A 25582-nucleotide genomic window follows, 5' to 3' on the forward strand; every position below is an offset into this window, starting at 1 on the left:
GGAGATCCTTCCCCCAACAAGGTGGAATGTGAGGACTGACATGCAAACTTGTCCTCTGATCTCCATACCCGTGCTGTGGAATGCATAATCCACCACTCACACACATATTCAAGCACACATATTACACATACATTCACATACATATGCACACACAAACATACACAAATGTGGAAAAGTGGGAGCTTCTTACTCACTGACCAGGATCTAAGCCCATTTCCTTTAAACAGCAACATGGGCAAAACTTTTAGTGTCCAAAGTTACCATGGTCAGGAATTTCAAATAAGAATGATAACTATGGGTACTAGTTTCTCCCTTCTGTCCTCAAAAGAGTAATAGACTCTCAGCCATGTTCTTGGGTTTGAACTGGAGTTCTCCTGCACCCCAGCTATGTGACTTTGAACCAGTACCCTAACATCTCTGAGCTCTGCTAAAACCAGCTGCCTCACAATATAGTTTTTATTGTTTTGTTTTGTTTTTGGTGTTTTTTGAGACAGGTCTCCCTGTATCCTCAGCTGGCCTGGAAAATAGTCAACTTACGGAGGGGAAGAAGCTGCTATGGTTTTGGAAGTCTGGGAGGTAGGTTGTAAGAGGCAGTCTAATGTATTTGGCCTCACCTGTCCCAAACTGATGTACATACAAAAGATATGGGGTGGGGGTAGGGGTGGGGGGCTGGAGAGATGGCTCAGCAGTTAAGAGCATTGTCTGTTCTTCCAGGTTTGAATCCTAGAACCCACATGGTGACTAACAACCATCTGTAACACCTCTAGGGAATCCAACACCCTCTCTGTCCTCCGAGGGCATTGCACGACATGGTGCACTTACACACATGCAGACATAACACTCATACACATAAAATATCAGGCAAATACCAGGGTTTGCAACACACTGAGGCTGTAGTAGTGGCCTGCCAGGTCTCCGAGATGCCAGTCTACTTTGTAGAACAGGAAGCGCCCCCCCCCCTGCATGGGGAGGGGCAACAATTTCCTCACCACCCTTTTAGCAGCAGTAGTACAAAATCTTATTGGACAAATGGATGCTTGGGAGGTCTGTTCTCCAACCTTGCAGGTGTGGACTCTGAAGTCCAGGGACATGATGGTACTAGGATGGAGTTAAAGCCAAAGCCACCTGCCTCTACAGGCTTTTTTCATCATCATCATCATCATCATCATCATTTGTGTTTTTGAGACAGGGTCTCCCTGTAGCCCCAGCTGGCCTGGAACTCACTATGTAAACCAGGTATCCTTGAACTCACAGAGATCTGCCTACATCTGCCTGCCTGAGTGCATCATGACTGGCTTTTTTTTTTTTTTTTTAAATACAGGGTTTCCCTGTAGTTCCAGCTGGCCTGGCACTTACTATGTTGACCAGACTAACCTTAATCTCACAGAGGTCCTCCTGACTCTGCCACCTGAGTGCTGGGATTAAAGATGTGCACCACCATGCCCAGCAATCTCCACTGGAGTCTTTACCAGTGTTTTGTGCAAGAGAATTCAGAATACAGTAGAAGGGACATCAGGCTGTTCTGGAACGTACTAGCCTAAGGCCAGTCCTTCTTTTGACTGAGGCCTCAGACTGGGGGAGGGAAGTACCCAAAGTAGCTTCCCCTTATGCCTACCCTACTGGATTCCAGAGCCAAAGCTATGGCTCAGCCAGACAGACTCCAGGAGGGAAGCTTTGATGTTAGTAGTTCAAGGTCGCCTTTCTGGCCCTGCTCCATCTGGCAAGCTGATTGTGAAGCCAGAGTAGGAGCTACGACAGAGGGCAGAAAGATTGCTCCGATTTTGAGTGAACTTGTATAATTGGGAAAGCCAGTGCTGGTTTGTTAGATTTTTGTTTTGCTTTGTTTTGAGACAGGGACTCCCTGTAGCCCCAACTGGCCTGGAACTCATTATATAGACCAGGCTGACCTTGAAGTCCTGGAGATCCCCCTGCCTCTGCCTCCCCAGTGCTGGGATTAACCAACTACACCATCATGTCCAGCTGGGTTTTACGTCAAGAAAATGGGCAAAGTGATGGATTTGTGTTGTGTGTGGCAGGTTGTGCACCCCGCCCCCCACGTAAACAGGCAAAATAGGAGCTGTGGGTTGAGCATAGGACTGGGTGGCTGATGGAGCCTTTGCCTAGTGCACAGGAGGCCTGGGTTCTGGGCTAGGGCTGCATAGCTACCTGTCTAGAATGTAATCATCTTGGGCAGTGGTGGGGTGATAGACAGTACTTGCACCCCAAACCTGCTACATACATAATTTCACACAAGTCTCCTGTCAGACCTCTTAGGGTTACATCCCATTGGCACAGGGCTTAGATTCTGATTATGTTAAGAGACTTTGGGGATTAGAAGTATGACCTAGTAAGGAGCAGAAAAGGGATTTCAACCTTTTGTTTTGTTTTTGAGACCTTGTCTTAGGTAGCTCAGGCTGGCCTTGAATTTGGTATGTAACCAAGAATGACCTTGATCTCCTGATCCTCCTACTTCCACCTCCTAGGTGCTGGTATAAGTGGGGTGCTCCACTGCACTCCAAGTTTGGGATTTCAACTCTGGATCCTGCCTAGTCCACCCGACCAGATGGATCTGGGAGCTAGCTCGAGATGCTGTTCTTGGTTCAAAAACTCAGAACTTGCCAATGGGCATGAGAAATTCACTTGGGGGGTGGGAGGTCAGCCAGCTGAACTCGAGGAACGCAGGGGTTTAAGGCGGTGTGTCAGCCACTCACATCCTGATGTAAGTGGGGTGTCATGGAGCTCCCGAAGGCCCCAACTGGGTCTCACCATCTGCTGCTGCATCAGAGCTGGGCTGCAGCTTCCAGAAAGCGCGGGCTCGGTGCTGGGGTGTCTGGGCTTTGGAACAGGCCCAAGAGGTGTCGGGCAGACACTGGCCCCGGCCCTGGACCCGCCTCCTCCGGGTGAGGCCCAATGGGGCGGCGGACCCGGCAGCTCCGCCCCGGTTGGGTCCAGGCTGCCCCGGCCAGCCGAGCCCTGGTGCAGCGGTGCTCGGACCTCGCGTGCTCAGGATGGCGGGCTACTTGAGGGCTGTGCGCTCGCTTCGCAGAGCCCGGTGCTCCGCGCCTGCTTGGGCGCCGGCCGCCCTCACAGTCCCCAGCTTGCCGGAGCAGCCGCGGCGCCACTGTGAGTGCTGCACCGGGGACAGGGCGGGCGCGCGCGCAGCGCCGCGACGTGGCGACTTCCCGGGCGGGGGACACCGGGAGCACGACTTGCTACACGCTTGGTGGCCCCTGCATGGCGGGATCCCGTTCACAAAGGGCCGGGCGGTGGCCTCGCTCCCGGCTCCCGCGCCTGAGAGTTCCAGCTGCCGCGAGCGCGGGGGTGGGGACTTGGGGGAAGGTGGCAACTGGTGGCCTGGGGCGCGATCGCAGGGTTCTGCCAGCACAGGGCTCCCCAGGTATTCCGGGGGGGGAGGGGTTCTGGGGGTGCCTGGACTCAGAGGGTATCCTGCCCTCCCTGTGCCCTTGGAGGAGACAAGTGACCTGGAGGGGCTGGAGGCCCAGCTGCTGCCCCAGCGCGGGAGGGTCCCCGCGCGGTCCCTGCTCAGACAAAGACTGCTTGGAGAGGCCTTCTTTTCCCTTTGCTCCCATCCCGCCACCCTCTGATCCTTCTCGCCAGCCAGCCCACATCAGCTATTTCTGGAGCCTTTACTCGACAGCTGGAGGAGTGCCCTTTTATTCCACCCTTTTGTTTAGCTGCCACCTCCCCACCCTTCGCCTTGAAACTCCATTCTGGGCCTTTTCCTTGGCTGCAAGCTATGCTGTGCTGGTGAGTGGGTCCTGCCTGGCACACAGGCTGTGGAGACCTAGCAGTGTGCTCACGTTGTCATTTTCTGCAGTCAGTCGGTCCCATGGCGTTTGCCTTGCCTTCAGCTCCCTTCTTAGGCCTGAAAAAGCTATTCAGGGCTAAATAAATGGGAATTGGCCAGAGTCTCTATTACCAACACTACCTGACCAGTCTGACATGTGGGCATTGGTCTGCCCTTCACTCTGGCTGCTCAACGCCCTGCTATAGCAGACAGGGAACAATGGAGAGAGCTCTTGGCTCTTTCAGATGCCTGTTGCCACGGAAATTCTATCTTGACCTGGCCCAAAGCCCCTTGGCCTCAGCCAGGAGAATGAAGAGGGGGGGGGGACCCGGCTCTGTGCTTGTCCTGGCTAGAGTGGTAATCTTTAACTGAGTATGGGAGCAACTGACCAGAACTGGGGGCAAGGAGGAGGGAGAGGGCTTGGGCCCCTGACCCTCCTGTCAGCCAAGGAGAAAGGAATCTGTTTCCTGAAACCCCTTCAAGTGCCTACAGCCTCAAAGATTTCCATATGGTGTATATGCAGCAAAATATGGTAAAAGTTAAAGGCATTTTCCAATCCTCTTTTTTTTAAAAAATCTGCATTATCTGGTTTAAAAAAAGAACACAAAACAACAACCAACCAACCAACCAAAACCCCACATTAACAAGAAAATAAAATTTCTTAGGGATCCTGAATTTAGATACATATTTTAAAAATAGCCAGTCCAAAAGCCCCCAAGTGGGGTGGTTGTTAGTGGGGAAATGCCTGTGTTTGAATTGGTCATCAGACTGTACAGCTGAGAGCCCTCCAGCTCATTACCTGGCAACACTGCTGGAGACCGAATACTCAGCCTTCCCCTTGATGACAAAGAAAAAAAATTTTTTTGGCTAAAAAACACTCGGGTCTTTGCTTCCCCATAGTTCCACTTGTGTCTCTTTCTAAGTGCAGCCTCCAGTGCCTACTACTGGCAGTGTCTGATAAGCCAAAGCTTGGGAAGTTGTTTATGGGCTTTGAGCCCCATGATGGGACAAGTACCTAGCTTTCCTTTATTCTATTTCTAGCTGAAACTTTGTTATTTTCTCACCTTAACTTTTTAGATCTTCTTGGTGGCTAGACCCAGAGAGTGTCCTGCCCACACTGTGCCCTTGGAAGAGAGAAGTGTCCCAGAGAGGGGCTCAGATCCCAGAATAAATTATTCAATTACTGATCATCAAGTTGGATTTTTAAAAATTTTTTATTTTTTTGTCTGAGACAAAATCTCCTTGTAGCCCAACTAGCCTGGAACTCCCTATGTAGACCAGGCTGGCCTTGAACTCACAAAGATCTGCCTGCCTCTGCTTATCAAGTGCTGGGATTAAGGGCGTGTGCCACCACACCTGGCCAAGTTGTTTTTTAAGGATTAGAAAAAGTGTACGAGTGTTTTGCCTGTATGTATGTGCACCACATGTGTGCAGTGCCTATGGATACCAGAAGAGGGTGTCAGAACCCCTGGAACTGGAGTTATAGGCTGTGATAAGCCACCATGTGAGTACTGGGAACTGAACTCAGGTCCTCTGCAAGAGCAGTAAGTGCTCCTAACCACTGAGCCATCTCTTCAGCCCTTTATCGAGTGTTTTTTTTTTTTTAAATTTATTTTAAGAGAGCGAGAGAAAGAGAGATTGATTGGTGGTGCATATGCATGGGTCAGAGAGAGCAACTTTGTGGAGCTGGCTTTTTCCTTCCTTGAACTCAGGTCTTCAGGTTTTCACCTCTACCCACCATCTCACAGGCCCCTCAACAAGTTTTACAGACCCCCTGTAGAGATCCTGTCTGTTCCCTGTTTGTCCTTGTTTCAACCACTTTAGATAAGACTTCAGCTATCCCATCTCCAGCACTGCTTCCCCACAGGACTGGTTTGGGTGCTTGTGTTTGGTTCAGTAGGTACTGAAGAGAATTTTTATTTTATTTTATTTTTTTATCTTTTTGAGACAGAGTCTCCCTGTAGCCCCAGCTGGCCTGGAACTCACTATGTAGACCAGGCTGGCCTTGAGCTCTCAGAGATCCACCTGCCCCTGCCTCCCCAGTGCTGGGACTAAAGGTGCACACCACCATGCTTGGCCTGGAGAGAAATCTTTCTAGAAAGGCTTGGCTGCCTCTAAGCCCTCCATCTTTAGTTCAGGCCTCTTGGGCTGAGTCAGTTCAGGATGGGAGGTGCTTGGAACAGCCCTGCTATTAGAAGCCAGGATCTGTCGTTTACTTTGGGGTTTATACTGTGTAAACGTGTTAAAAACACCAGCAGATGGTAATTTTTTATTACTTTTTTTCCTCTCCATACTGGGGGCTGAACCCAGGACCTCACACATGGTGTGCAAGTGCTAAACCATTAGACTTGCAGCCACCAATGTTTCTTTTAACTTTATTTTGAGACAAAGTCTCACTAAGTTGCTTTAAAACATGTGATTCTCAGGCTGGAGAGATGGCTCAGCCATTAAGAATACTGACTGTTCTTGCAGAAGACCCGGGTTTAAATACCACTACCCACATGGCAGCTAACAACTGTTTGTAACTCATTCCAGGGAATCTGATCGTCTCCTCTGTTCTCAGAGGGCATTGTACAACACAGGTGCACTTACCTACATGCAGGCAATACACAAGTACACATAAAATAAAAATAATAAATAAAATATTTTAAAAAAAAACAACCTTGTGATCCTCCTGCCTCCACCTTCTGAGTAGCTCGGGTTGTACATGTGTACCACCATACTTATGTGCAATTTTCTTTCCCCTAGTGCTAGAGATCTAACCCAGGTATTCACAGATGCTAGCCAAATCCTCTATCACTTAGCCAAATTTCCAGTCCAGAATACAAATATTAATCTACTCTGGGAGGTGCCCATCTAATGCCAGAATTCCCAGGCTTCTGTTGGCAATGGGTCTGGGTGGTGGGAGGGGAGAGACACATTCATCAAAACAGGAAGTGAGAGAAAGCAGGGCTTCCCTGATGTAACCTTGGCTTTCATTTATACCTTTAGCATATTGTATTTCTTTTTGGGCCCAATACCATGCAAGGTGCAGAGGACAGAGCTGGGAATAAGAGTAAGGAAGAGTTCTGTCCTTTGGAACTTTAATTCTAACATAGGAAGGGATAGGCACTTAACAAGGTTCTTGACTAGTGTGATAAATGGTCATGAGCTGAAGAGAAGGTCCAGAAAGATGGCTGAGCAGGCAAAGGCACTTCCTGCTAAGCCTGACCACCTGAGTTTGATCCTTGGGACCTATATGGTAGAAGGAGAGAACAGACTCTCCCGCAAGTTGTTCTCTAACTTGCACAGGTGCTTTGTGGTGCCCCCCCCCCACTCATGCACACACGTGTACTCAGTCTCATGTATCCCAGGCTGGCCTCAAACTTCTAGTGTTGCTGAGGATGGACTTGAATGTGTGATGCCCCTGCTTCTATCCTCCCAAACGCTGGGATTGCAGATGTTGGGCATTCTAGGAAAGCACTTTACCAACTGAGTTACACTCCCCTCTTCTCCTTTTGTGGTATTGGGGATCAAACAAGGGCCTTGTACATTCAAGCCATGTGCCTTATCCTTGGGCTGTACCCCCAGCTTGTAGACCATTTTGGGGGACTTTGGTCTTTATTCTGAGTGAAAAAGATTATGCAGGAGTTCAAGAGGTATACCATGATCACATTTATGTTTTTATCTTTTGTGTATGCTAGAAGAGGGGATCAGATACCCTGGAGCTGGATTCCAGGTGTTCCTGAGCTGCCATGTGGGGACTGAACTCGGGTCCTCTGGAAGAGCAAGTGCTCTTAGCTGCTGAGCCATCTCTCTCTTTTTTTTTTTTTAATTTTTTCTTTTTTTTGGTCTTTTTGAGACAGGGTCTCCCTGTAGCTCCAGCTGTCCTGGAACTCACTATGTAGACCAGGCTGGACTTGAACTCACAGAGATCTGCCTACCTCTGCCTCCCTAGTGCTGGGATTAAAGGCATGTGCCACCACGCCCAGCCCTATATATATTTTTTTGTTTGTTTGTTTGTTTTTATGGGGCCCTCTTCTGACCTCTGTGGCCATTGCATGACACAAGTGCACTCATATACATGCAGGCAATATACTCATACATGTAAAAAATATTTTTTTAAGAAAAGATTTATTTTTATTTATATGTATGTGTATTTGTGTATATGCCACATTTGTGTGGGTGCCTGTGGCCAAAAGAGGGCATTGGATCCCCTGGAGCTGGAGTTATAGTTGATTGTAAGTTGCCGGATGGGTGTTGGGAACTGAACTTGGATACTCTGGAAGCAAGCCCTCTTACTTCTGAGCCATCTCTCCAGTCACATGTTTATATTTTTTGCAGTGCTGAGCATGGAACCTAGGACCTTGAACATGCCAGGAAAATGCTGTCTTGGAATGAGTCTAGCTTCCTGCCTTCTATTTTAACAAGTGCTTCCTGGCTTTGGGGACTTGACTGGGGGTGTCACATGCTCTGGATGATGACTTGAACCTGGATGGTGGTTCTGGGTGTGGTGAGAAGTGCTTTGTTTCTGGATGTATTTTGAGGGGAGAGCCAATAGGATTTGTTGGAGGTGGGCTGCCACTGTGAGAGTACTTAGGATTCTCCATCAGGGAATGAGGGCTGTCCTCACATTCTGATCCTTGCTGGGGCCTGCAGCCTCTCAGCAAGAGTGGTGGTAGGAATGTGGAGGAAGCAGTTTTGCATGGGGCCACTGAGGGGGGGCACCTAGACTGGACTCAGCTACAAAGGAGCAGATTTTGAAGTCAGAGTTTTGGAATCCTTATGGAGTGTTGACTGCCAGGAGCCCCGAACAGGGAGAATTGACTTACTGGCCGGCCTCCTGTGACTGGTGCTATTCCATACCATGCTTTTGTCAAGAGAATAGGGTCTGTGTAGCATTGCCACATGGAGATTTATCACGGCTGTCACTTTGGAACTTTCCAGGGAAACTTGGGTGCTGCTCCTTGTATTTTAATCACTTTCTTCTTCTTTTCCTCTCTTTCCTTCTTTTACTTGTGTGTTTGTGTGTGTGTTTGCGCATGTGCTCCACTGCCCCCCCCCCCCATCTTGCTTTGGTAGGAGCATTAGGATTGCAGACATAGGCTACTGAATTAGGCTCTTTTACATTGGTTCTGAAACTCTGAGTTCAGGTCCTTACTCTTGGGTGACAAGTGCTTTATCCACTGATCCATTCCCCCGCCCCTTCTAAAGAGGGGCAGAATGTGGTTTGTTGGAATCCTGTAAGCAAAATAACAGAAAAAGTTCTCAAACTCCCATGGCACCGGCACCTGGAGGATACAAGGCAGGTCTCAGCCCAGCTGTCTTTGCTCTTGGTGGGTGTCTGCTCACTGTATTGGGGCAACTCATTCTTCAAGACAGGCTGGTTTAAATTATTAGTCTTTTTTTTTTTTTTTGTCTTTTTGAGACAGGGTCTCCTTGTAGCCCCAGCTGTCCTGGAACTCACTATGTAGACCAGGCTGGCCTTGAACTCACAGAGATCCGCCTGCCTCTGCCTCCCAAGTGCTGGGATTAAAGGCGTGCGCCACCACACCTGGCTGAATGTGTATTATTTTTATTTAGGTGAAAGGCAACAATATTAACCACGGTAACTTTTCTTTTTTAGAGTTTTTTTCCCACTTGTTTATTTACTTATTGTGTGTGGGTGTGTCATAATGTAGGTGTGGAAGTCTTCACAATTTGCAGGAATCAGTTCTCTCTTTCCATCAAATAGGATCTGAGATCAAACTCAGGACCTCAGGCTTGGTGGCAAGGGCCTTTACCTGCTGAGCTTTCTCACTTGCTCTAGAGTATCTAATTTATTCTTTGACAAGTACATTAATGTGTACAATGTATATTGATCATATCCACTCCCAACTCTCCTGACATCCCCAACAGTCCATGAAGCTAACATTTTAAATGTCCATTTCAGTAGCGTTTAGCATGGTTACTTTGTAGCCACCAACCTAGCCTTCTCTAGAAACTTTTCATCTTGTAAAACTGAAACTTGGTATCTATGAAACAGTAGCTTCCCATTTCCTCCCCCCTCAGCCCCTGACAAATCACCATTCTACTTTATCTCTGTTCTAGGTTACCTAAGTAAGTCCTAAAGTGTCTGTCTTTGTGACTCACTTATTTCATATCATATAACTGCCACCAGTGGTGTGGCATGTGACAGGACTTCCTTTTTTTTTTTTTTAAATCTTGTAAGTCTGAATAATATTCCGTTGTATGTATAGACTGTATTTTGTCCATTCATGCATTGTTAAGACACTACCTTTTGGCTATTTTGAGCTATGCAGCAATGAATGTCCTTGAATTCTATTTATAGCCAAGTATATATAGCCTTGAACTTCTGACCTTCCTGCTTCTATCTTCCTAGTGCTGAGATTACAAACAGGTGAGCCACCAAATTGGGTTTATATGGTGTTGGAAATCGAACCCAAGGCCTCATGCCTGTTATGCAAGTACTCTACCAGCTCAGTCACACCAATCCTACTCTCCTGATGGTTTTATTTACTTTAAAATGTGTTTATTTATTTTATGTATATGAGTGTTTTGCCTTGGTGTATGTAAGTGCACCTGTGTTGTGCAATGCCTTTGAAGGTCAGAAGAGAGCTTTGGCATTGGATCCTGGAGTTAAAAAGATGGTTGTGAGTCTTCATGTGGGTGCTGGGAACAAAATGCACAACTTCTAGAAGAACAGCCAGTGCTCTTCTTTTTTTTTTTTGGTCTTGTGGTGTTTTGACAGGGTCTCTCCCTAGTCACAGCCCACCTGGAAGTCAGGATGTAAACCAGGGTGGCCTCCCAGAGTTCCATCTGCCTCTGCTTCCTGAGGGCTGGGATTAAAAGTGAACGCTACCACACCCTGCATAGTGTTTTGGTATTTTGAGACAGGGTCTCCCTATACCTCCAGATGGTCTGGAACTTGCTATGTATGTCCAGCTGGCTTTGAACTCACAGAGATCCACTTGCCTCTGCCTCTGCCCCCAAAGTGCCAGGATTAAAGGTATGCACCACCATGCCCAGGTACCAAAGAACATTTAAAAAATATTGCCATCTGAGCCAGGCAAAGTGGCAATGCCTGTAATCTCAGAACTCAGGAGGCAGAGGCAGGAAGATTTTGAGCTTGAGGCCATCTTGGGCTACAGAATGAGTTTGAGTTCCATAGCTGAGTTCCATAATAAGACCCTGTCCCCCAAACCCAAAACAAACAGCAACAACAACCCCCCCCCGCCCCGCCTCCCATTATCTGGCTGGTGGTAGAGGGCTTGCTTAGCAAGTGTGAGGCCTTGAGTTCAATCCCTAGCACCAAATAAAAGTTTTTTTAATTTTTAAAAATTTTATGTGTATGAGTGTATTGCCTGCAGGTATGTGAGTGCACCCATGTCGTGCAATGCCTCAGAGGTCAGAAGAGGGCATCGGATCCCCTGGAACTGGAGTTAAGAATGGTTCGTAGTGGGTGCTGGGAATCGAACCCAGATCCTCCGCAGGAGCAGTCAGTGCTTTTAACGACTGAGCCATCTCTCCATCCCTAGAAAAAAATTTTTTTTAGATTGGGTGTACAGTTCTGTGAATGAGAGTTTACAGGTGTGTACAAGGCTCTGGGTTCAGTTTCCAGAATCAGGGAAGAAACATGGACTTTTAGGACCCAGCAGAGGGACTTACCTAGACTCATATCCCTGTCTCTAGCTCCTCTGAGAAGTCTGCTTGGGAGGCCTTGGCATCCCTGAGTTGAAAACAGCATTGCTTACTGTAGGTTTTATTCTCTCTCTCTCTCTCTCTCTCTCTCTCTCTCTCTCTCCCTCCCTCCCTCCCTCCCTCCCTCTCCCTCTCCCTCTCCCTTCTCTTCTTTCCCTCTCTCCTCCCTCCCTTGCCTGAGTGGTTTTATATCCACAGTGCTTAGTCTGTACCAGGTTGCTATGTAAATAAATGGGCCCTGTGTTCTCCATGAAAGCTTGCTGGTACCTGAGGGTGTGATCTTGACCTTGAAGTTTCCCACTGAGGAGGTGTGGCACCCATAGCACCCATGGGTCTGTGTCTGTCTGCCTGATGCTCAAACAGAGGAGCCCAGGCCAAGGCTAAGACCTTCAGAACTGGCTCTTGGACAAGTGTGTCTTTGGGGATCTGGATTATGATGTAGGTTTAGATTTTTAAAAAATTGGGTGAGCTGTCCTTAACTCTCAGAGAAGGCTTCTAGAAGCTAAGCAGATTCTGCTCAGCTGACTTTCTACAAGTTTAAAGGTCCTTCCCAGTCAAGCTTGAGACCAAAGTGAAGGAATTTTATAATTTTGGTCTAAAATCCCCATGGTATTATGGGTAGGGTGGTGGAGCCAACTGTCTCTGCCTTCATTCCCAGGAAAAGAGTTTGTGTGTGCTGTTTTGGCTTCTCAGCATCTGATCCACAAGGTCATGCCTCACTGAGCCTGGATTCTGTCCTGCCTCGGGCACCAACCACACTCCCTAGGTCCTCTTTTTCTCCCTAAATGAAGATTATTTTTGTTTGTTTGTTTTTGTTCTACAAAATCTGTTTGAATGTCTTTGGAACATGAGCTGCTTTGCTGTATGTGGTTTATGTTCAAGGATGTCTTGAAGCCATGCATGGCTGAGGTATGTATTATAGGACAGTGGTATCAATGGCATGTTTAAGGTCTGTTAGGCTTTTTTCTTTTTTCTTTTTTTGAGACAGGGTTTCATTATACCCCGTTGGTTAACTCAGAATTCACTGTGTATAGACCAGGCTGTCCTCAATTGCATAAATATTCTATGTTCCGGAGATGGAACTCAGGTTGTCTGGCTTGGTGACAAGCAAGTTACCCGGTGAACCATCTTGCTAGTCCTTGTTGGGTTTTGAACACTTCTCTAGAAGGACAGATTTACCTGAGCCTTACTTGGCTTAGGATTGAGTTCTCTTCTCAGATGCCATAAGCCTGTCTTCCAATGAGGAAGATTCAAGTCCTCCTGGCTCTGTGTTCTATCTCTGTAACCCTTGGCAGTAAACTGATCGCCTCTCCATACCTCAGTTTCCTCATACTTAAAATGGGAACAATGAGCTAAGTGTGGTAGCATGCACCTGTAATCCTAGTACTTGGAAGGCTGAGGCAAGAGGATGATGAGTTTGACGCCAGCTAGACTATACAATTTCAGGCCAGACTGATATTATGCCACACAGGTGCACTTACATATATGCAGGCAAAACACTCATACACATTAAAGCAACAACAGAAAAACCAAGCTAGGTGTGGTAGTGCAGGCAGGTGATCCTGGTACTCCGGAGGTAGAGGCAGGAAGATCAGAAATTCAAGGTCACCTTCAGCTATGTAGATAGTAGGACAACCTGGGCTGCGTGAAACCCTGTCTCCAAAAAGACCAACCAACCAATAAACAAACAAGATGGCACTGATGTGCCTGAGATTGTTTGGGGATCAGATGTTGCTTTGAATGTGTAGGGTTGGTCTGCTCTTAGGCACATGGTGGGCTCTCACTATGGATCTGTATATTCCCCTCTTTGATTCAAGCTGTTGAGGGTTCCCAGCTTCCAGACAACAGGGAAACTTAGTGACTGGCTGACTTTGAGAGGACTGTTTTGGAAGGACACAGTATTACAGGGAAAAGTGAAGGGCTGAAATTAGAGAAGTAGAGAGTCTGCTCACCTTGAGGAGTTGGTGCTGGACAGGGTAGCTTCAGCTGGCTGTGGTTCTCTGTTGGTCTCTCTGTCTTCAGCTTCCAAGGGAAGAGGCTCTGACTAGTTAGCCCAGCCCAAGCCCATTGAATATAATCCTATGTGGCCATCTTCCATGGGGGATGCAGGGCCTACAGGTAGAAGACGGTTCACTGTCCCCTCTCTCCTTATTGGAGCATGGGACTGGCTGTGAGAAGGGAGGTTCTCCTTCTGCCCTCCTCAGAGTTGTGATGTGCTGTGTGCCCCGTTCTAGATGCTGGCAAGAGGATCAAGGTGGAGAAGCCGGTGGTGGAGATGGATGGTGATGAGATGACTCGAATCATCTGGCAGTTCATTAAGGAGAAGGTAGTGCCCCTCCCCGATGGGTTCTCAAGTAGGCGGTCAGTCCCACAAGGTCTCAGGTTCCTAGGAGTCCCATGACTCTACCTCCCTTGTGGAGAACATTAACAGCTCTAGTTGTCAGGCAGTGCCTGTCTTGAGCAAACTGAGCCTTAAGTTAGTGCTGAAGCCTTCAGGCTTTTCAAGTCTTGTTTCTTTTTTTTTTTTTTTAGTCTTTTTGAGACAGGGTCTCCCTGAAGCCCCAGCTGTCCTGGAACTCACTATATAGACCAGGCTGGCCTTGAACTCACAGAGATCCGCCTGCCTCTGCCTCCCAAGTGCTGGGATTAAAGGTGTGAGCCACCACGCCCAGCGCTTGTTTCTTTTTCTTTAAAAAAAAAATTTATTAAGCTGAGTTCCAGGCCAGCTAGGCTACAGAGAGACCCTGTCTCAAAAAGACAAGAAATAAATAAAATAAAAATAATTTATTGCATTTATTTATATACTTATTTATGTGTGTATATGCACACATGCAGCTAGCATGCATGTGCCACTTGGAGGTCAGTACTTGTGGAGGTCAATTTTTTCCCTCCACCATGTAGAGTCCTGAAATTGAACTCAGGTCATCAAGTGCCCTGACTGGATGAGCTACCTCACCTGATTCAAATCTTGTTTCTTTAAAAAAAAAAAAAAATTAATTAATTAATTAGCAGCTGGTAGGCTGATTCCACAGGTAAAGGTGGTTGCTGACGAGCCTGATGACATGAGTTCAATCCCTGAGACCCAGATGGTGGAAAGAGAGGACCAACTCCTGCAAGTTGTCTTCTGACCTGCACATAAATGAATGAATGAATGAATGAATAAATAAATAAATAAATAAATGTAATATAAACAATTTATTTGCATGTCTATGCATGTTTGTGTGGGCACAGAGGCCAGAAGAGGGTGTTGGTGTTCTCCTCTATCATTCTCTGCCTATTCCTTTGATGGAGCTTGTGTTTTCACAACTAGGCTGAACGCCAGCAAGCCCTGCCCATCTGCCTGCCTCTGGTTACAGGTGTGTTCCAGATGCCTGGCTTGTTACATGGGTACTGGGATCCAAACTTTGGTCTTCATGATTTGGGTGCTGGGACTCGAACCTGGGTCCAGCCAGTGATCTTAAATGCTGAGCCATCTCTCCAATCTCTCCAGCTTTTTTTTTTTTTTTTTTTTTTTTTTAAGATAGGGTCTCATAGGAGGTGGAGAAATGGTTCAACAGTAAAGAGTACTGGCTACTCTTGCAGTGGACCCAGGCTTGGAACCAGCACCCACCTGACTGCTAACAATCTTCTATAACTCCAGTTCCAGGGGATTAGATGCCCTCTTCTGGCCTCTATGGGTGCTGCATGCATGGGCACACATATATGCAGTATATGCAGGCAAAACACACACACACACACACACACACACACACACACACACACAGATAGGGTCTCACCCCATAGACTGGCCTGGAACTTGCTGTGTAGACCAGGCGCCCTCTTGTCGTCTCTCTGTGTGCTGTGCGTATGGGCACACATATATAGAATATATACGGACAAAACACACACACACACACACACACACACACACACACACAGATAGGGTCTCACCCCATAGACTGGCCTGGAACTTGCTGTGTAGACCAGGCTGCTCTTAAACTTACACAGATTCAACTGCCTCTGCCTTTTGAATGCTAGGATTAAAGGCATGTACCACCATGTCTGTGAGACAAGGTTTTAACTGTGTAGCCCAGGCTGGCCTCAAACTGGTGATCTTCCTGCCTCAGGCTCCCAAGTGCTGGGATTACAGGTGTATGCCAGTATGCCAGACTGAAAATACCACTTCTGATCTGAGATCATAGAGCACTTGAAGGAGAAGGGGGACCCCACTCTATAGACTTGGGGCTCAACTGACTTGATGGGCCCTAGGGTAGTGGAGATGTTCCATGCCTGGCTTTCTTCTGAGGGTCCGTGGTCCAGTTTGGTTACCTCTCAGAGTCCTAGCCTCTTGTCAGCTTTGGCCCTACTAAGAAATGGCTGACCCCAAGCTCTCTCCTGTGTCGCCTCTACTTGCTTTCCCTCATCCCTCTTTTGACCCAGTAACTTCTCATGCCCCCAGGTCAGTTGTTTGGCTTGACATTTGCTTGGGCTGTCTTTCCCAGCTCATTCTGCCCCACGTGGATGTCCAGCTCAAGTATTTTGACCTCGGGCTTCCAAATCGTGACCAGACCAACGACCAGGTCACTATTGACTCTGCGCTAGCCACCCAGAAGTACAGTGTGGCTGTCAAGTGTGCCACTATCACCCCTGATGAGGCACGTGTGGAAGGTATGAGGTGTTGAGGGGTCACAGGGACTAGTAGGGTGACAGGCTGTCACATTTTGGGGCATGGTTGACTATGTAACTCATTATGAGACTGGGAGATGGAAGTTTCTAGAGCTGGGTTCCCTTGAGGCTAATTTCACTTGGGTCCAGGGTGGGGTGGTGGGGACTAAGAGGTGAGTCTGGTCTAGCTGGGAGGGCCTGCTGTACCCTAGAGTCAGTGTGGTACAGCTAAGGGAGGCATGATGAGGGGCTAGCCTCATGCTCATGGCCAGGTCATCATGTCTCCTACTGCCTAGGTAGGCAGTGTTCCTGCCATGCTGTGAGGCTCACACCAGTGAGAAGTATCACAGTCACAGGGGGGAGGAAGACAATATTGGTGCTGTCAGAATAATGATGGCTTTTGACAGCCTATCCCTCTGACATCTTAGACTGTTTGGCAGGCTGGTGGGCAGAGGCTTTGTGGAGACCTCTGGGGGTGGGCATCATGAGTGTCTTCCACAGGACATTGCAGGGCTGGCTCCACCCCACTGGTCATGCACAGCTTTCTGAGAGGTGTCCCTACCAGGTATGAGTTGTCTAGATTGGCTGCTGATCCTTGGTTCTGGGAGCTGCTCTCTAGGGTACTACAAAATTGCACCAGTATATAGAGAAAAGGGAGAGGTTTGGATAATTTAAAAAAATAAATAAATAAAAGATATGGTGGATCCTCTGCCAGGCCACATACCTACTTCTCTGAGTCCTAACTCAGAAACTTTTTCTTTACTTCGTCTGTTCTCTGGATACTAGCCAAAGGCTAAGAACATTCTTTCCCAGGCATTCTGGGCTTTACTCTGTGAACTTCCCCCTTTGCCAGGTGGCTGCTCCTTGACCTCCACCACACGCAGCATGCTTTTCTTTCTTCCTTTTCTCCATTTCCCTTTTCCTGGAAGCTGCTGAGATTTGCAGCCTGCTTGTCTTGTTTTACTCTTAAACGCTAATAAAATTGTTCTTGAGTGGAAAAAAAAAAAAAGGTGGGTAAGGAGTTTTCCTCATTAATTTCTACAGAGCTGGGGGTGTAGCTCAGTGACAGAATGCTTGCCTATCATGCACAAGGCCCTGGGTTCAATCCCCAACACTACCCAAAAACAAAACCCCACAAAAAAACCCTAAAATACATTGAGGTCTCTAGGCCATCCTGTCCTTTCAGGTCACTCCTGGATATAGTACACTAGAGTCAATTTTTATGTGAGTGCGAGTATGAATTTGGGGGGGTCTTTTTGAGACAGGGTCTCCCTATAGCCCCAGGTGGCCTGGAACTTGTTATGTAGACCAGGATGGCCTCAAACTCACAGAGATCTGCCTGCCTCTGCCTCCCAAGTGCTGGGATTAAAGGCTTGCACCACCACTCGAAATTTTTTTTTAAAGATTTATATGTTTTTATTTTATGTGTATGAGTGTTTTGCCTGCATGTATGTAAGTGCACCTTTGCCATGTAGTACCTGTGAAGACCAGAAGAGGATGTCAGATACCCTGGACCTGGAGTACAGATGATTGTTAGCCAAGAGCAACCAGTGCCCTTAACCACTGAGCCATTTCTCTGGCCCCCAGTCAGTTTTAGTCCTGAGTTTTTTGATTTTCCTGAATCCTGGGATTTTAAAAATTATTAGGAGTTATTTTAAAGCACTGATAGTCGAACTCAGGGCCTTGTGCATGCTAGGTAAGTACTCTTACCATTGAGCTACAGCTCCAGTCCATCCCTGGGATTTATAGGTTTATGGACAAGGTAATAGTCTTAGAACCTTGGGCAGGATGGGGGTGGGCATCAGCACTTCTTGAAAGAGGCAGCCCTTTTTCCTCTGAGTAACCTCTATGTGGGGTGTGGTAAAATGGCAGACAGGGTACTTTGCCATAGGCCAGACATTGTTCCATGCACATTACACACTGCTCATTTAATCCTCACGATAGCCCAGCCCACTAGGTATTTTATTAGTAATTTCATTTCACAGCTCAGGCTAAGGCACTTTGTAAACCTCACACCACTGGCAGATTCCAATTAGGCTCTAGATCCCTCCATCAACTTCAGAATGACACCGAGGCTCCCTGTCTGGCTGTACTTTTGCTGGGAGTTTGTTCTGGTGGGAAGGAGGGGCCCAATTTATCTCTGTCTTCGCAGAGTTCAAGCTGAAGAAGATGTGGAAGAGCCCTAATGGAACCATCCGGAACATCCTTGGGGGAACTGTGTTCCGAGAGCCAATCATCTGCAAAAACATCCCGCGCCTTGTCCCTGGCTGGACCAAGCCCATCACTATTGGCAGGCACGCCCATGGTGACCAGGTAGGCCAGGCTGGGAGACAGTCTGTTGACCTGTGAACCCACGAGAGAGCCTGACCTGAGCCGTCTCTTTTCTCTATAGTACAAGGCCACAGACTTTGTTGTAGATCGAGCTGGTACGTTCAAGATAGTCTTCACCCCAAAGGACGGCAGCAGTGCCAAGGAGTGGGAGGTGTACAACTTTCCTGCAGGCGGTGTGGGCATGGGGATGTACAACACCGATGAGGTGAGGCCCTGAGCACCCTTCCCTCGAGCCGTCTCCATCTCTGCCCATTTTGGTTTCCTGGCTTCTATTCGTTTCCTTCTCAAACCAGGAAGAAGTAGAGGAAGCCATTCTGTCTGAAAAGAGCACCTTCTTGTGCTCGTGGGGGTGCCCGGCTTGGGTCACGTGACCACCTCTGAGCCAATCACTGGGGCCCAGGAAGGCGGGGCTCTGACTGGATAAGCCAGGGTCACACCGTCAACCTAAGCAGCAGGCAGGTGAATGAGGATTCTTTCCCACTGACAGTACCTGGAGAACCATATTATACTCTCTTCCTGCAGTCCATCTCCGGCTTTGCACACAGCTGCTTCCAGTACTCTATCCAGAAGAAGTGGCCGCTGTACTTAAGCACCAAGAACACCATTCTGAAGGCCTATGACGGGCGTTTCAAGGACATCTTCCAGGAGATCTTTGACAAGTAACAGCCTCTGCAGCTTCCTGAGGGCAGCACAGCCTCCCAAGCTCCCCTGCACTGTCCCCACCCCACCTGGGGAGGTTGTTCTCCCAGTGTGTTTGGTTCAACTTTGAGGCTCAGGGAGGGGTCCTTAACCTGTCAGTCTCCTGTCCTGTCCCGGAACTAGGCCCTTTTGCTCCCAGGCACTACAAGACTGACTTTGACAAGAATAAGATCTGGTATGAGCACCGGCTCATTGACGACATGGTGGCTCAAGTGCTCAAGTCTTCAGGAGGCTTTGTGTGGGCCTGCAAGAACTATGATGGCGATGTACAGTCGGACATCCTGGCGCAGGGTATGCTGTGAGGCCTGGTCCCTGAGGGAGATTGTTGGTCTTCTGTGACTGGAGTGATTTTTTTTTTTTTTAATCAAATGAGATTTTTATATAAATTGTAAGCATGAAGGGTAAGTAATAGACTCCTGAGGAGAAAGTGAGACACACACGTGGCATGGATGTGGGCTTCTCAGATAAGATTCTTCTGGAGGGACTGTATGTACCAGTGCTCCTGTGTGGGAACTGGAGATTGATGTCAGGTTTCTTCCTCTACCACTCCACCTTATTATTTTTAATATTTTCTTTTTAAAAATTTACATTTATAAGCTAGGTGTAGTGGTACATGCCTTTAATCCCAGCACTTGGGAAGCAGAGGCAGGTGTATCTGTGAGTTCAAGGCCAGCCTGGTCTACATAGTGAGTTCTAGGACAGCTGGGGCTACAGGGAGACCCTGTCTCAAAAAGACCAAAAAATTTACATTTATAGTCCAGTCATGGTTACCTTTAATCCCAGCGCTTGGAAAGCAGAGACAGGCAGATCTCTGAGTTCAAGGCTAGCCTGGTCTACATAGCAAGTTCCATCCAGGCCAGCTGGAGCTATAGGGAGACCCTGTCTCAAAAATAACAAAACAAAACAAAAAACTTCAAAACAAAAAACATTTATTTATTTATTTATTTATTTATTTATTTATTTTTCTAGCAGCATTGGGGTCATACATAGGGCTTCATGAATACCAAGCAAGTGCTCTCCTACCGAGCTGCAACCATAATCCTTTATTTGTATGTGAGGGTGTGTGTGCATTGCCATGGCACATGTATGGAGGTCAGAGGATGCTTTGCAAGAGTTGGTTTTCCTCTTTCCACCATGTGGGTCCCAGGGATCAGACTCAGGTTGTCAGACTTTTCAGCAAGCTCCTTTCTCTGCTGAACCATCTTGCCTGGCCTCCACATTAGTGTTTGAGACAGGATTTCTCATTGAACCAGGAGCTAGACTACCTGCCCAGTGAGCCTTGGGGATCTGCCTGTCACCACCCCTGTGACCAGCAGGGGGCAGGAGCTCTAGGGTACTTGAATGAGGGGAATTCACAAATTATGCTTGGACTGGTGTATTACTAAGTCTGTCCTAATAGAGGGCAGAATGCTGGACATGGTGGTTCACACTTATAATCCCAGCACTAGGAGACTGATTGCTGTGAATTCCAGGCCAGTTTGGGTTATTTATTGGGTTCCAGGACACCCTAGGCTACAGAGTGAGTCCCTGTCTCAAAAAACAAGCGACAAGCTAGGCCTGGTGGTACATGCCTTTAGTCCCAGCACTGGGGCAGCACAGGCAGGCAAATCTCTCTCAGATTTGTCTACAGAGTGTATAGCAAGTTCCAGGCCAGCAGGGGCTACAGGGAAACCCTGACTCAAAAAGCCCAAAACAACGACAACAAAACCACAAACCACCAAAAAACCAACCAAACCAAACAAACCAAAAAAATTGAATAACAAAGCCAAAATAAAGGGCCATTGAAGTGGCTCAGTGGGTAAAGGTGCTTGCTGCCCCGTGTGACAACTTGAGTCTGATCCCTTGAAACTACTTGGTGGAAGGAGAGAATAAATTCCAAAGTAGTCCTCTGACCTCCACATGAGCACATCCACGCACATCCACACACACACAAAATATAAATAAATGTAAAAAATAATTAAAGCTACTGTGAGCTGAATTTTTTCCAGTACAAGTTGTCCACTTTTTCTTCCTTGGGACTTCATACTCTTGGTTCTGAGGAATTTTTTAAACTTGTATTTTATGTTATGAGTGTTTTACCTGCATGTAGGTAAGTGTACCATGTGCGTATAGTGCTAGTGGAGGCTAGAAGAGGGTGCTGAATACCTTGGAACTGGAGTTACAGAGGATTGTTAGCTGCCATGTGGGGGTCCTTGCACCCAATCAGGTTCTTTGCAAGAGTAGCTAGTGCTCTTAACTGCAGCCCCATCAGGGAGTTGATTCCCCAGAGCCCTTGACAACAGATTATTCTAGCTGACATCTACATTTGGGAAATAACAAAGCTTGAAAGGTGTCCAAGGGTAGCAGATATGGTGATAGCTGTGAACTAGCTGCTTTATTTTTCCTCCTTGAAAGGGCCTCCTGGAAGCCACTCATAGTGTGCACCCCTGTAAAGCCCAGCACTTAGGAGGCTGAGGCAGGTGGATCTCTGTGAGTTTGAGGCCCATCTGGTCTACATTCCAAGGTCCAGGCCAGCAAGGGCTACATAGTAAGACCCTGTCTCAAGGAAAAAAAGAAAAGAAAAAGAAATGGCTTCCTAGGAGGTCGCAGGACTGGGCTGGTGGGGAGTGTGGTGGGGGGCGTGTCTTAGAGCCTAGGAGCTGGGAAGCCGGGCACACAGAGGTATGTTAGCATGTTGATAATAGCCACTTGTAAGGCTCTGCTGTCCTCCCAGCTGCAGTGGGCTGTGGGGATGAGAGATGACAAGGCTTCAGCCTTGTCAGGTGAAGGGTCCTGAGCAGAGGTCTGCCTGCCCCCAGGCTTTGGCTCCCTTGGCCTGATGACGTCAGTGCTGGTTTGCCCTGACGGAAAGACTATCGAGGCTGAGGCCGCTCACGGGACAGTCACCCGCCATTACCGAGAGCATCAGAAGGTGAGCATGTGCACCTTAAGGCCCAAAGCCTGCTGGGAAAATGAGCCTGAGCTGTTTGCCAAGTGGTGGGTAGGTGTATCTGGGGCTCCGCTGTTGATCCCCTGTGGTCCCTGTCCTCAGGGCCGGCCCACCAGTACCAACCCTATCGCTAGCATCTTTGCCTGGACACGGGGTCTAGAGCATCGAGGGAAGCTGGATGGGAACCAGGACCTCATCAGGTGAACGCAGGGGGAGGGCCTGAGCTGGTCTGGACTCTAGTCCTGCCCTGCAGGCCTGGGACCTCACTTTGCCTCTTCCCCTGCAGGTTTGCACAGACGCTGGAGAAGGTATGCGTGGAGACCGTGGAGAGTGGAGCTATGACCAAGGACCTGGCTGGCTGCATTCATGGCCTCAGCAAGTGTGTGGTTTGGGATACAGGGCCTGAGACCTCAGAGCAGGTGGGAGGAAGCCAGGGGACTTCACTTAGGAGTCCTCAGGAATCAGTGTAGCTGCCAGGGGCCTGGGGCAAGACAGTCTTTGAGAGATGGTTCAAGCCAAGCTTCCTCAGACAAGGCAGGGGCTGGTCTCCATTGGCGGCTGCCCAGTTTCTTCCATCTTCTCCCTAGCCATCTCCCAGCTTCCCCTAGAAGAGCTATGTCACATGGCTTGTCACTTGGCAAACTCGATGCCCATGAGTTTCTGCTGAATTCACTGTGGCTCTGTGGCAGTGGGTTGCTGGCAAACTTGTGCTTATGCTTGGTGGTGTAAGGCCGTTCTGATGCCTGAGATCTGATGTGGTTGGGAAAAGCCAGTTGATGGCCTCAGAGGGATTGGAGCTGCCCCCTGATGCCTTGGTGTTTTCTTGGCAGTGTGAAGCTGAACGAGCACTTCTTGAACACAACCGACTTCCTGGACACCATCAAGAGCAACCTGGACAGAGCGCTGGGCAAACAGTAGGGGCAGACATTGCCCAAGTCCCAGCGTGGACTGGCAAGCCGAGGGCAGTGGGTACTCCGTACATGGTGGAGGGTGAGCCTCACAGCCCTTCTCTCTGGAGGCCTTTCTAGGGGACTTTTTTTTAAATAATCTGGATGTTTTAAAAGTATGAGTGCATTTCCCTTCATGGTGATGTGAGGCAGAAATGGTGTGCTTTACCTCAGTCAGTCAGTATGTTTTGCATACTGTAATTTATATTGCCCTTGGAACACATGGTGCCATATTTAGCTACTAAAAAGCTCTTCACAAATTTGTCTGCTGTGTTTGTCCCTGAGGGAAAGGAGGTAGCTGGGGCCCAGAGACAGAGGCTCACATAGAGCTGGTGGATACCCCAGCAGGCTAGGATGACTCAGACCATAATAAGCTATCTTGGGAGAGAACCAGGCAGCCTGTGGACCTCAAATACTCTACAGACCTTGGGGCCCCTGGAATTTCCTAGCATAATCACTTATATCTGGTTCCCTATCCATTCAGGGATTATTTTATCACTTGCTGATATTCTAATATTCAAGATATTAACATTTTACTGTATATATATACTTTTTGTAAACCTGAAGGTCTAACTTATAGCCTTGTGCATGCTAAACAGTCTATATCTCCAGCTGCATCTCCAGCCCTATTACTTACTCTTTTCTTTTTTGGAGTCAGGGTCTTCTTGTAGCCCCAGCTGGCCTGGAACTATGTAGACCAGACTGGCCTCAGTCTCATAGAATCTGCCTACCTCTGTTGAGTGCTGGGACTAAAGCTATGTACCACTGCACCTGGCCCTATTGATTTATTTTTTAGATAGCATCTCAAGTATCTAAGGCTCTTGAACCATTGATCCTCCTGCTTTCACCTGCCAACTGTTGGGATTATAGGTGTGTGCCATCATGTCTAACCTTTATTACTTTCTATTTATTTCAACCCTAAACATCGGTAGATATGATTTGCCTTTTTTAGTGTTTTGTTTTGGGTTGTTGTTTTTTTGAGACAGAGTCTCACTATGTAGTTCTGGCTAGCCTAGAACTTGCTATGTAGATCAGGCTGGCCTGGAACTCAGAAATCCGCTGGCCTCTGTCTGGGCTTAAAATGCATGTACCACCATGCCCTTCCTTCTTTGCCCTTTCTTGTACTTAAAACATTCTCCCAGTGCTTGCTTCTCAGGACTTCCCAGGTGTTTTGAGGCTCATGTAGAATAGGGGGCTCCTGTAGCTCAGGCTAGTAATTCCCAGACTTGGGTTCATCTTTACCATACTTTGGCACAATTAGAAGAGTAGGATGTTAAAAAGCTGCTCTGGAGGCTGAAGAGATGGCTCAGTGGTTAGAATGTTATTGCTCTTCCAGAGGACCCAAGTTCAATTCCTAGCACTCACACTGTGTGGCTCACAACTGCCTGTAACTGCAGTTACAGGGGATCTGATGCCTCTGACCTCCTTGGGCATCTGAGCTCATGTGTACATACCTCCCATAAACACATTAAAAAATCCTGCTCCATGGCTTCATATATTCAACTGAAAGCACTGTCTTCTATGCAGTGATTCGATTTTTGTTGGTGTTAAAATATCCTGGCAAAGACCTGGGTAACCTTTTCTTGATAGTATAGTCAGCTCTGTATAGCCACTGGGTTTTTTTGTTTGTCTTTTTGGTTTTTGGTGCTGGGAATTGAATTTGGGGCCTTATATACAGTTAGGCATTGAACTATATTACCAGTCTTTTTGAGACAGAGTTTCATGTATCCCATGCTGGCCCAAACTTACTGTGTAGTCAAGGATGACCCTGAACTGAGCCTCCTATGTCCAGCTCCTGAGTTGCTGGGATTATAGCCATGGCCACCACATTCTATGCAGTGATGCGGATCAAATCTAGGGCCTCCTGCATCCTAGCAAGCACATTCCCAGCCCTGTTCCCAGGTTTTATATTTGAATCAAACTCAGATTGGGGATACTTGGAAAAAAGCTGGGTGTGGTGGTGCACTTCTATAACCTCAATAGTTGGGAGGTTGATGTAGGGAGATCACCATGAGCCAGCCCGTCTCAAAAATAAAAAAACAAAACAAACTGAAAAGTTCTTTGCACATTGCTTATCAGTTCATGAAGCTGAGACAGAAGGATGGCAAATTCCAGGCCAGTCAGAGAGAGGTATATAGTGAGACCCTGTCTCAAAAAAAACCCCAAAAACTAGCTGGGCATGGTGTCGCATGCCTTTAATCCCAGCACTCGGGGAGGCAGAGGCATGTGGATGGAGCTATGTAAGATCTAGACCAGACTGGTTTACATAAGTGAGTTCCAGACCAGCTAGGGCTACAGGGAGACTACTGTCTCAAAGACAAAACAAAACAAAAACTAAAAAACAAGACAAAAACTACAGGCACACACTTGTAATCCCAGCCCTCCACAGGTAGATTTTGGGCTATACTGAGACTCTTACCTCAAAAAAAAAAAAAAAAAAAAAAAAAAAAAGGCACACCATTGTAAACCCAGCCCCCCACAGGGAGATTTTGGGCTATACGGAGACCCTTTCCCCAAAAAAAAAAAAAAAAAAAAAAAGCAAAA

At 47.7% G+C, this 25582-nt stretch overlaps 1 protein-coding gene across 1 annotated transcript; it reads left to right on the forward strand.

Annotated features, from left to right (window-relative positions):
• The first annotated feature begins 2941 nt into the window (after positions 1–2941).
• On the forward strand, positions 2942–23298 carry Idh2 (isocitrate dehydrogenase (NADP(+)) 2, mitochondrial). The gene is made up of 11 exons (XM_008852801.3): positions 2942–3123; positions 13723–13814; positions 15970–16135; positions 18285–18445; positions 18525–18668; positions 18986–19122; positions 19302–19453; positions 21961–22073; positions 22194–22291; positions 22378–22470; positions 22922–23298. Exons 1-11 carry the CDS (start codon positions 3009–3011, stop codon positions 23007–23009), a joined length of 1359 nt encoding a protein of 452 aa, XP_008851023.1. The 5' UTR covers positions 2942–3008; the 3' UTR covers positions 23010–23298.
• The last annotated feature ends 2284 nt before the right edge of the window (positions 23299–25582 follow it).

Source organism: Nannospalax galili, unplaced genomic scaffold (genome assembly GCF_000622305.1).
Source record: "Nannospalax galili isolate Female #2095 unplaced genomic scaffold, S.galili_v1.0 scaffold185, whole genome shotgun sequence".
Classification (NCBI taxonomy): Eukaryota; Metazoa; Chordata; class Mammalia; order Rodentia; family Spalacidae; genus Nannospalax; species Nannospalax galili.

Excerpts from the sequence above, each read along its gene's own strand:
- Idh2 (XM_008852801.3), top strand. The coding sequence starts at position 3,009 with ATGGCGGGCTACTTGAGGGCTGTGCGCTCGCTTCGCAGAGCCCGGTGC. Across the intron at positions 13,815-15,969 it reads GGCAGTTCATTAAGGAGAAG|CTCATTCTGCCCCACGTGGA; the intron begins GTAGTGCCCCTC and ends TGTCTTTCCCAG. Across the intron at positions 22,292-22,377 it reads GGGAACCAGGACCTCATCAG|GTTTGCACAGACGCTGGAGA; the intron begins GTGAACGCAGGG and ends CTTCCCCTGCAG.